General features: G+C 53.1%; 1 protein-coding gene across 5 annotated transcripts; it reads right to left on the bottom strand.

Annotated features, from left to right (window-relative positions):
• Window positions 1–3,632: 3,632 nt before the first annotated feature.
• Window positions 3,633–9,823, bottom strand: ZC3H10 (zinc finger CCCH-type containing 10). Of its 5 annotated transcripts, none has more exons than XR_012665647.1 (3): window positions 9,748–9,823; window positions 4,996–6,533; window positions 3,633–4,215 (listed from the first exon to the last, which is right to left on the bottom strand). XR_012665647.1 is itself a non-coding variant. In XM_048832023.2 (3 exons), the coding sequence occupies exon 3, from the start codon at window positions 6,486–6,488 to the stop codon at window positions 5,304–5,306; it is 1,185 nt and encodes a 394-aa protein (XP_048687980.1). In that variant the 5' UTR covers window positions 6,489–6,533; window positions 7,273–7,348; window positions 9,748–9,803; the 3' UTR covers window positions 3,633–5,303. The 5 variants fall into 5 exon arrangements, 4 of the variants coding, with proteins under 4 accessions (XP_048687980.1, XP_048687983.1, XP_048687982.1 ...); XM_048832023.2 differs by adding an exon at window positions 7,273–7,348 and having other exon boundaries at window positions 3,633–6,533; window positions 9,748–9,803; XM_048832026.2 differs by lacking the exon at window positions 9,748–9,823 and adding exons at window positions 7,273–7,348; window positions 7,668–9,699 and having other exon boundaries at window positions 3,633–6,533.
• Between the last annotated feature and the right edge of the window lie 1,428 nt (window positions 9,824–11,251).

Here is an 11,251-nt window from a genome sequence, read left to right as displayed (position 1 = left end):
TGTCCACAGTTGACTGTAGCAGCCGTTCTGGCCTTCCACTTTTACAGGTTACCTAATCCCTGTTTTTACTCACCAACCTTCTCTGTGTATACTAGATTTCCCAGAGCACTGTTCCTGCAGTCAGCTGGGAGTCTGATTTCAGTCAGAGCAGGACTGGATCCTTTAGCAGGGTGACTACCATACAGATTGTGTCCCAAACGGCTTGAGAATGTTTCTTTTAAACAGGCAAAAAAAATTCACAGGGAAGGGGAGTACGGCTACTTTGTGCTGAAATGAGATGAGGGCTCATGAGGTGGGGCTATAAAACACCTGTTCCAAGGAAGGGATGAATACCCCAATCTGGTGATTTGGGCTTTCCTACCCCCTGCTTTCCTAAAGTCACACAACAGTGTGCCAAACGCTACCCTAGGAGTAGAAGGCAGGAATGCTAGCTCCCCATCCCTTGCTCTAACCACTTGGCAGCACTCCCTAAAGTTGGGAAACAAAAACCCACGTCTGGCTTTCCAATCCCCCGTTTTAACAGCTACAGTCCAAGACAGAGCAGACTTTCTTTACAAAGCAAAAGAAATCATGCTTCCATCTAAGCCACCCTACAGTGATAGGACAGAATTACGCCATCTTGCGCCCTCAATCTGAATGGCCGCACTTTCCAAGGTGTTTCATAAAGAGCTAGACACGTCCTCTGCTGTCTGGCCACTTAACGCCTGCAGCCTCCAGCAGTTGAAAAAGGCTCACTCTGAATATTACGCCTGTAAAAGTGAGCGCTAAGTGTCTCATCTGAAAACAGGATAATTGCTGCTCCAGTTACCTGTTTGCATTGCTGGCCTACAGCCTCCCCAGTTAAACAAAACCCTGTGGATTTAAAGCCAGGTCTGATTGACTGAATACACCATTGCAGCTGAAAGTTCATCCCTTGGGCCTTGGCGATATCTTACCAGGCTTCCAATCCAGTTGCTGGAACATAAATAACCCCCACGCTAAGGTAGGCCTGGTGCCATCTGCCTGCAGCAGTGTATTAGAAACAAAGGCTGGGGCTGGCGCATCAGAGCAGATGGCAGTGGGGGAAGACAGGGGCTTTTGCTCCCAGTTTATTACAGATAAGACCCTCCCACATTCTCACTTATTTCCAGAGCAACCCAGAACCTGAGTGTGAAGTAAGCACGCGCTCTTCCAGTGTAAAGGCAGGAAGGGCAGGGATCCATTGCCAGGAGCAATGATTTAAAGGCCTAAACACAAAGACTCCAATGCTTAGACTCCCTGGAACCACAAATGGGAATCTCAGGTAGATCCAATGACTCTGTCAGGTTAGATAAATTGATAGGGGGGAAGGTTAGTCAATTACACAGATCTTCCAGGCCCCCAGGTACAGCCTCTCAGGGCTGAGCTGGTGCCTTGTGTTGGCTGCCTTTCAGCAGCAAAGGGTGTGTAGTTTACTGGAAGCTTTGGGGCAGAACTGGGCTCTCTCCAAGTACACGTTACTCTCATAACCACTGATCTGCAAAGAGCAGTGTCCAGCCAAGATGTACTCTGCACACCTCTGTGGCGCCCGGCTGATTCTAGCACAGAGCTGCACTGACTGTGAGGGGGGTCTTCTTACCATGTGCTCCAGGCAGGTGGGGCAAGATACAAAGCGTACAGGGAACCAGGCTACCAGCTGGAAACCCCACCACTGGGGTAAAGTCACACAAGCAGCTTGCAAACACCACAGACGTGAACAACTCACCAGTCTCTGAGCTCCCACCTGCATCAAGCTCGCCTTAAGGGAGACTATTTCCAAGGGGGGAGCATTGCTCCAGTGCTGTCAGTTACCCAGACAGACAGATTGAGCTCCGTGTGTCATTTCACTGAACATAGAGTGGGTTAAGAAGAGACTAGTCTGTAAGTCCCTATATTTGGTAACAGGCTCTTTGGTCTAGCAGACAAAAGAATAACATGATCCAACAGCTGGGAGTTGAAGCCAGACACATTCAGACTGGAAATAAAGTGTACATTTGACACAGTGAGGGTAATTAACCTTTGGAACAATTTACGCAGGGTCCCGAGAGATCCTCCAGCACTGGCAATGTCTAAATCAAGATTAGATGGTTTTCTAAAAGCTCTGCTGGAGGAATTAGTTTGGGGGAGTTCTCTGGCCTCTGTTATATGGGGGGTCAGACTAGATAATCTGTTTGGGTCTTGGACTTTATTCACCTAGGGCATGGCTGTATGACTTCTCTGTGAGGGGCTGGGCCGAAAGGGGCCCTGGCGGGCGATGACTGCAGACAGCAGGAGTGTAGGGCACTGAAGCTCCAAGGAGCTGCCTGCGTGTAAACAAAACGGGGAAGCAGAAATGAGCAAGGGCTTTAATCCCTCACCCCCTGGCTGCAGCACAATGAGAGACCAGATGGAGTCTCCCTGCTACGGCATCTGAAGATCTTTATCCCAGGGGGTAACAATGCAGAGCTGGGGCAAAAGGAAATTGTAACCGTGGGCCCTTTGCAGCAGCCTGGGGGACGGGCCATCACCAATAAGAGGCCTGTACAGTCTCACACTTGTCACGTCTGTCCCCTGGAGAGCCCCTTTTCATTCCCATTGCTGTCCCATGTATGAGGTCAGAGCTGCTGGAACAGAGCGCCAAGTGCCATCACTTCCATGCACAAACAATCCCCCCAGCCCCCCAACAATGCACCAACTCTACCACACTGCACCTCTCTGGAGGAGCCCCCAAGGGTGCTAGGGCTGTTCCTGCGGAGAAGGGGGAGTGGCCCTTGTAAGCTTTCACCAAGTCACTGGGAGGTAACAGCCAGCACCGAAGGGGACTGAGGTTGAGGACAGGAGCAGCAGTGACCCCCCGGGCCCTGCTCTGTCTACCTGGGCAGGGAGGCAGCTGCTAAATGCCGATCTCAGTGCCCCGCGCATGGTAGAACAACTATCAGGGTTCCCTGCCGGCTCAGTCACTTAACCCAATCTTCTTCCTAGAGACCGGGGGAAAAGGGTCTTAAACTAATGAAGATGTAGCACATTATACGGACAAAACTGGAAAACGCTGCCGAGCACCAGAGCTATACTGTGGGCAGAAGTGCTCATCGAGAGAGAGAGAGACAATGGACACAACGGGATCGTCCTAGCGGTTGAGAGTTTTGGTTTCTCGGCGCCTCGATCTGAGCACGCTGGTTTGCAGGAGGCTCTCCCAAGTGCAGGGGAGACAGGCCAGCCAGGATACCATTCTGCGCTGCGACTGGTCAGGGCCCATTACATGCTAAGAGGAGCCATGGTCAGCTCAGCCCTGGGATGGGAGACCCCCAAGCAAGCTGCGAGAAGGGCCTGGAGCAATCCAGTAGGTGGCGGTCTCCTGACTCCGCAAGGAACCCATGCACCAACGTGGTGCTGCCATGTAAAGCAGAGCTCCTGCTTTCTTTCAGCTACTGAAGATGCCAGGGCACATCCCTCTTGTAGCAATGCTGTCAGCTACTGCATTTCACCCCAGAGGTGGCTGCATTTCAGTGGTGCCCACGTAGGCCTTACCGACATCTCAGTGGGGTTTATAGACTTCCCATCCCTCTGTAAAGTGCTCGGATGTGCTCAGATGAAAGGCAAACGTCCCATCTGGTGGCTGATCAGTGCTTTAAAGAGCGAGTGTCAACACCAGAATGTATCGGTCAGGGGCTGTACGTTTTCTTTTAATAGCTGAAAACTTTACACTGTAGTCACAGAACTAAAACGCTAGACTTACGAAGTTCAGCACCCTTAGAAAGAGCTCCTGCTGTAAAGCATTCTCCTACTCTTTAAGTTCTCCTTAAAAAAAAAAAACATCAAATCCAGACATAACTACGCAAAAGCTATTCTAGACCCGTGGGTGAGCTTCGGTTTTAGAAACAAAAATACTGCATACGAGGAGGGAGGGGTCTCTTTGAACCAGGTTCCTTTGAGGACGTGTGAACGGGGTGAACAGAGTAAATGGCCGTAAGAGGCAGATGGTAGTCTTGGGTGGGGAGGCTCAGGCACAGAAGTGGCTGGTGGATGGCGAAGGGTGTGAGGGCTTGCTCAGGGCACGGGTGGATTTGCTCACATTTGCCAATCCCAACAGCTCCAGAGGGAACTGATGAACAGGTCTGCCGAGCACCTCAGCAGGCATCAGGGGAATGGAGGGTGCTCAGGGGCCTGGCAGGATCGCTGTCCAAGCCTGGTCTCCTTTCAGCGAGCTATGCCATGCCTCGGGAGGTGACTGGAGAAGCCCTGACAATTCAAACAGCAACAGAGATGATTTTATTTCAACCCATGACCTCAAGTAGAATGCAATCCCCGCCCCACAAGCTGCTAGGCGAAGCGGGGTCAGATGCTATCACATTTAACTAGCGCCCCACCCCCACCAGGCTGCAGGGTGCGGCTGGGTTTATTTCCAACCCTGGGGTTTGTGAGCAATTCAGCAACAACATCTGCTGGAATTGGCAAGTCCCCCCACCCCTCTTTGGGATTCGGATGGTCCTAGGAATGCACCACCCTCTCCCTGGAGGGGTGACTGGAACAGGGATGCTCTCAAGGCCACTGTAGAGACAGTTTCCTAGAGTCTAAGTTGTGTTGCCCTGTTTTAAAGCAACAGGGCTGAGTTTACATATGAGCCCAAATCCTATTGGGGATTTAACCATTTCATCACCAGGCAAAGCTGCCCCAGGGCCATTCCCCCTAGGAGAGGGCTGCCAGACGGAGCCAGCCTTTCTGCCATCTCTGGGGGAGGTGCTGTCCCCCGGGTCTCGCTTCCCTGATTCTGCCTGAGCCCAGGGAAGCCCAGGAGTGTCTCTATTAGAGAGCAGCAAGCCAGGGGATCCCGCCCTTGGGGGTGATTTCCCTACAGCCTCCGTTCTGGTGTGTCCTGTCAGTGAAATGATACTGTCATAGCCAGGCGATATACTGAGTTCCTGAACTCGCAGGGCTATCGAGGGACTAGCGCAGTGGGTACAGAGGGGCAGGTATTCGGGCAAAGATACGTGACGGGCAAAAGCTCTAAGGTTACTGTACCCTTCGAATCGTGTGGCATTAAAGCCCTTCGTCCCTGAATTCTCCTGCCTTGTGGAAGACCACGCATGGCGGCTAGGGGTTAAGGGAAATCCAAGTCATTCGCCTCCAGGGTGGAAAGCCCACCCCCTAAAAGGCCTCTCCCGAAGGAGAGAGAGGTTTCCAAGGGTTTCAGTTCAATTCTCTCCCTCCTCGGTTTCTGTCTCCCCAAAGGAAGGAGCAAGTCCTGCCAGCGAAGCAGCCCCTCTGCCTGCCGGGGGCGGCTCGGAACGGCACCGGCCCCCGGCAGTGCGCGGGGCCCTCTGGGGGCGTTAGTGCGGCATGGCCGTTATCCTCACGCTCTGCGACGCGATGGGGTACGTCACCATGGGCGTGGTGGCATGGCTCATGGTTATCCCTCCCAGCGGCTGCGCCATCGAAACCGCCACGGGTGCCACCGACACCGCCACGGGCGCCATGGAGACTGGAGGAGCCATGCCCTGCGCAATGGTCTGAGCCAGAGCAGCCGAGAGCGGGGTGATTTCCGGGTTCATGGGGGGTGCCGCGTTGGTGGGGGGTGCTGCCTGGGCTCCGGCCGGAGCCACCAAATCCTGCTGGGTGACAGGCCGTGGCTGAAGGGCCTGGCTGCTGAGCGTGGTGTGGGTCTGGGCAATGCTGTGGTTATAACTGGTGACAGTGCCCACGGTTGGGGCCAGGGTCTGCTCGGTGGCCGTGGCGGTGGAGCTGAGAGTCATGACTTTGGCCTGGTTCCGGAACTGGGCGTTCTGCTCCAGCAGCACCTCGTTGGTCGCCAGCAGGTTGTTGACCTGCTTCTTGAGGTCCTCCACGCGCTTGCGCAGCAGGACGTTCTCCTCCTCCAGGAGCCGGTACTCCACCGTGCGCGGGCTGGTGAAGCTGTACTCGTAGGTCTCGAAGTGCAGCCCGTCCACCCGCCTCCGCTTCAGCACCGGGTCGTGGTCGTCGTAGCGGTCGGGGTCGTACATGACGTCGTAGGGGTCATAGCGGCGCACGGTGGTGGCAATGCCCGGCTCCCGGGCCGCGATGACCCGGGCCTCATACTCGTACTCCCGCTGCAAGTGCTGGAACTTGCATTTGGCTCCCCGCTGGCAGTCGCCCTTCAGGAAGTCCCTGCATATCGGCACCTCCTCCTTGCTGTTTGGCAGGTCCGCTGGGGAGAGGCCCAGCCCAGCCGCCACCTTCTGGCGCAGGCGCGGGGGCAGCTCCCCCGTCTTCTTGTAACAGTCCTCGTCCTCCTTGGTGCCGTGGATGAAGCGGCAGTTGAGGCGCACGCACTCCTTGTTCTGGAAGTCGTGGCAGAAGATGAACTCGTTCTTGCGCACGCCCAGGTTGGTGACCTCGCTGATGTCGGGGTGCCGGAAGCGGCATCGCTTGCCTCGCTTGCAGACGTTGCGCAGGAAGTCGCGGCAGATGTCGTCGGAGTTGGCGCCCGCCTCATCGCTGCTACTGCCATTGTTGTAGTTGTCGCGGTCGGGCATTTTCCCACCCACGCCCTCCCCTCCTGTTGGTATGAGCTCAGGCAACTGCAAAAGAGGAGAGGGGGTAGGGTGTGAGAAAGCAAGGCGGGGAGGGGGAAGTGGGGGATCCTAACTTAAAGGCAGGAACTGTTCTGGTGTAGCTGGCAGGGAAATATCGGCCCTGAGGAATTACAGCAAGCCGCCGGCCTCTGCTGTTGTTAAGGTTATGACCAGCTTTCGGGATAAAGTTTGACTCTTAGTGCTGCAAAATCCGCATGGCTACTCAGGCAACATGGTGTGCCTCATGGGGATACTGGGTAGGGTTAGTGATACAAATTTGGAGCCATTTGACCAAGGGGTTCCTGAGATACAGGCCCCAGCCTCCCAAAAAATCAGAACCCCTCAACTTTGAGAGAAGCTATCAACTTTTTCTGCATAGACCTGGTTGTACTGCTTACAGCACATGATCCAGCTCCACGCCCCGAACTTTGCCAGCTCATTGCATAAAAACCAAGGAGCTTTCAGACATTCATCCAAATACACTGTTCTGCTCAAAGTCAATAGCACCGCTCTAAGCCAGATACAGTGAGTAGAATTTGCAAGGCTGCCGAGTTTTAATCGTGGCTTCGGCTGCCAGTTCGAAACCTCCACAGCCTGGGTCTCTAAGCAAGTGAGGCTCAGACTCCTTCCGCTACAAACCAATATCCACAACTCTAGGTGTCCAAATGCATTTAACATCTGCCTGTCTTTTGACCTCACCAGACCCTTTAACTGAGACCGCCTGTTCAAAAAGGCTCAGCTTTACCTGTAAGATCCAAAATCTTCAGTCACCCCAGGCTGAATCACAGCTAGAGGAGCTGACTTGATTTGCGATCAAAGTCCTAATGAAATTAAAAAATAATCAAAACAAGCTAGTAGTCACCCATTTAATATTAGTCAAGTCCAAAGCAGATGGGGCCGATTTCACAGCTCTCTATCTGACGTTAAAAGAGGATTAGGGCCCAAATCATAATCCCAACTCTACATATAAAACAATGGAGTCTAAATTAGTTGTTACTACTCAAGAAAGAGATCTTGGAGTCAGTGTGGATAGTTCTCTGAAAACATCCACTCAGTGTGCAGCGGCAGTCAAAAAAGTGAACAGAATGTTGGGGATCATGAAGAAAGGGATAGATAAGAAGACAGAAAATATCATATTACCTCTATATAAATCCATGGGACGCCCACATCTTGAAAACTGTGTGCAGTATTCTCATCTCAAAAAAGATATATTGGACTGGAAAAGGTTCAGAAAAGGGCAACAAAAATGCTTTGGGGTATGGAACGGCTGCCGTATGAGGAGAGATTAATAAGACTGGGACTTTTCAGCTGGGAAAAGAGACGACTAAGTGGGGATATGATAGAGATCTATAAAATCATGACTGGTGTGGAGAAAGTAAATAAGGAAGTGTTATTTACTCCTTCTCATAACACAAGAACTAGGGGTCACCAAATGAAATTAATAGGCAGCAAGTTTAAAACAAACAAAAGGAAGTATTTTTTTCACACAAAGCACAGTCAACCTGTGGAACTCCTTGCCAAAGGATGTTGTGAAGGCCATAACTATAACAGGGTTCAAAGAAGAACTAGAGAACTTCCTGGAGGATAGGTCCAACAATGGCTATTAGCCAGGATGGGCAGGGATGATGTCCCTAGCCTCTGTTTGCCAGCAGCTGGGAATGAGCGACAGGGGATAGATCACTTGATGATTACCTGTTCTGTTCTGTTCTGTACCTGTTCTGGGGCACCTGGCATTGGCCACTGTCAGTAGACTGGATACTGGGCTCGATGGACCTTTGGTCTGACCCAGTACGGCTGTTCTTGTGTTCTTAAATGAAGATGGCAGCGACTTTTATTTTAAATCACACACGCCCAGCAGGGTATGTGCAATCCCCTTGCTGCCACACAGCTTAGTGTCAGATATCCAGGTGTGTATCTTTACAGCATGTGAGGTGTAGCAGCAGGCGAGAGCTCTTGTCTGAATTCTATATCCTGAATTGTATATATCTCAGGGTAGGGGGAGTCTGCCATCACATATGGTTACATCCAGAGGCAGAGAGTAAATTTTCTACGGCAGGGCCATTGTTGCATCTACAGCAGCTAGCGCAACGGGGCTGGGATCAGGGCCCTAGGAGCTACTACACTACAAATAATGAATAACATTCCACCTGGCTGACTTTGTAAATCAAGGCAGTAGAGCAAAAGCTGCTTATACATGCATCCAAAGGCATGCAAGAGAAAGCTAATAAACCCTCAGCCTTTTTGAGTAAGGATGGGAACATAGGACTGGAAGGGACCTCCTGGGTCAGAGTCCAGTCCCCTGCTATTGTATCATATGATCATATTCATAAACTTACTTAATGAAAAATTGAAGGAAGTGCAAAAGATTGTTACTAACTGTGTTTGTTTGGGAACCTGAGCTCACTTTATTAGAAGCTGGTGGAGAAAGCCCTCTACATCTTAAATCTTCCTAGGTAGAGTAAATCCGCCACCTAGAGTTACTTTGGTGGATAGCCACCATTTTGGTGTGACCCACCAAAATACCAGGAATAGCTCCTACACACACAAGACAGCTTGTGAAACGTAAGCCAAGGGTTTCCTGACCGCGAGCTCTGTCAGTGGCGAGTCCATGAGAGTGCCGGGCCGGGAACCCAGGAGTCCGACCGGTGCTGATGGCTGAGCCGAGCTGCCATAACTCTGCTGGTTTGGCCCCCCCAGACCCGCCCACCTGGGCTGCCTCAGAGCAGGTGTTTCTGGGGCCTCATCCCCACTGAGCCACAGACACAGATGAGCAGCCAGGTCCACCCCATGGGGTGAGGGAGAAAGCTAAGGGGGGGGGGCGACCCAGGCCAGGCCAGAGGACGCGGGGGGAACTCAGGGGTAACCCCCCCCCCATGGACTGGGCCAGAGGCCATTGGTGGGGGGAGGACTTTGGGATACCGCCCCCCATGGACTGGGCCAGAGAACAAGGGGGGGGAGGACTCAGGGGTAACCCCCTTCCCCCATGGACTGGGCCAGAGGCCATTGGTGGGGGGAGGACTTTGGGATACCGCCCCCCATGGACTGGGCCAGAGAACAAGGGGGGGGGAGGACTCAGGGATAGCCCCCCTCCCCCACGGTCTGGGCCAGAGGCCCTGGGGGACCCATGGGCCCTGGGGGGAGGAGCCTGAAGGGGCCGGACGGGGGGGCTTGGGGGATCCGGCCCCCCCCCCAAGCCCCTGCTCGGGCCCGCCTCGCTCACCCGCTCTCCGGCCGCGTCCTGCTCCAGCAGCGACAAAGAGCGGCCCCTTCCGCCCTCCAGCGGAACTACTCTATGGTCCTTCCGGCCCCCGGCCGGAAGCGGAGGCCTCCCAGCATGCAGCGCGCGCGCGGTCCGTCAGGGTCACCATAGCGACAAGGCCCCGCTTCCTAGTAGATGGCGGTGGGCGGGGCCTGAGATCATATGCCCTCACAGGGGAAGACCACGTGGTCTCCAGCCAACAGCAGCCCCATGGCAGCCCCCTGCGCAACAGGGTGCGAGTGAAACACAGGCCCCGCCCCCGGCAACCGGCTCAACCCCGAAGCTTCCTTTGCCCCTTCGCCCCCCCCCTTAACCCCCGTGCTGGCTCACCCACGCCCCCCTGCTCACGCTGCGGGTTACACGGAGCAGGTTGAGGTCACCTGTAGTTGCCCTTGATGGGGGCAGCGTATTGGGAGAGTCCCCACAGCTAAGCAGCTTGCCCAGGACTCGGATCACACCGGTGGTCCTTTTGCATAGGCCAAACGCTTAGGGACATGACAAGAAAAGTTAGCCGGTCCACCCAGAGCTAGAGGGCCTCTTACAAAGCTCGACGAAAAGGAGGACTTGGGGCACCTTAAGAGACTAACCAATCCGATGAAGTGGGCTGTAGCTCACGAAAGCTTATGCTCCGATAAATTAGTCTGTCTCTAAGGTGCCCCAAGTCCTCCTTTTCTTTTTGCGAATACAGACTAACACGGCTGCTACTCTGAAACCTGTCCTCATTACGTTAGGTCACTGTACTGTACCAGCCATCATGACTAGTTACGCTAGGAGGGGTTGGCAGAGAATTATCCACCATCCAGTTTTCAATGTTTATATTTTCAGCATATGCAGGATTATCCTCTCTTCCAAGGGTTAATGCTGTTGCTGTTAAACGCTTTGAAGTCTTCAGTGAAGGGTGCTATAAATTGGAGTTCATTTCCTTGAAGTTTCAATTAAAGGGCAGGTAGCCTTTTGGGAAAGGGGTTACCCTTCATGCAAGCGGTTACACCATCCACTTCTCACCAGGAAGTGTCTCACTACACTATATACCCACTTCATCAGGGGAATGTAACTTGTGGATAAAGCCTGATGCGATGCAGAAATGTCTGACAAGTGGCAGAGCATTACATTCTGTCCATGCTCTCAGCACAAAAACCAACACTTATACTGGGAAGTCACTGTTCAGAGACCGGTGTGAACCCAGCACGGTTAATTCTGAAGGCTACACCTGCATAAAAGTGCAGCAGGGTATATGTGCACCGTGCACCACATTCATACAACTCACAGCAGTGTTGCATTGTGGCCTGGACATTTGAACCCTTTCCCCAGTCACATCTTCAGCAAAAGTGATTTCTATATTCAGTGGATTCTTATTCTCAGACAGGCCATGCAACAGTGTGTATTGGGAAAGGGCCCAGAAAGCCAACCAGAAGAGGGCTGAATGATGCAGGTCAAGCGTCTTTAAAAGTCAAGTTACATACAT

This window comes from Caretta caretta, chromosome 20 (assembly GCF_965140235.1).
Source record: "Caretta caretta isolate rCarCar2 chromosome 20, rCarCar1.hap1, whole genome shotgun sequence".
NCBI classification, from domain to species: domain Eukaryota; kingdom Metazoa; phylum Chordata; order Testudines; family Cheloniidae; genus Caretta; species Caretta caretta.
This window is presented reverse-complemented; position numbering and strand designations above follow the sequence as displayed.

Excerpts from the sequence above, each read along its gene's own strand:
- ZC3H10 (XM_048832025.2), bottom strand. The coding sequence starts at position 6,488 with ATGCCCGACCGCGACAACTACAACAATGGCAGTAGCAGCGATGAGGCG.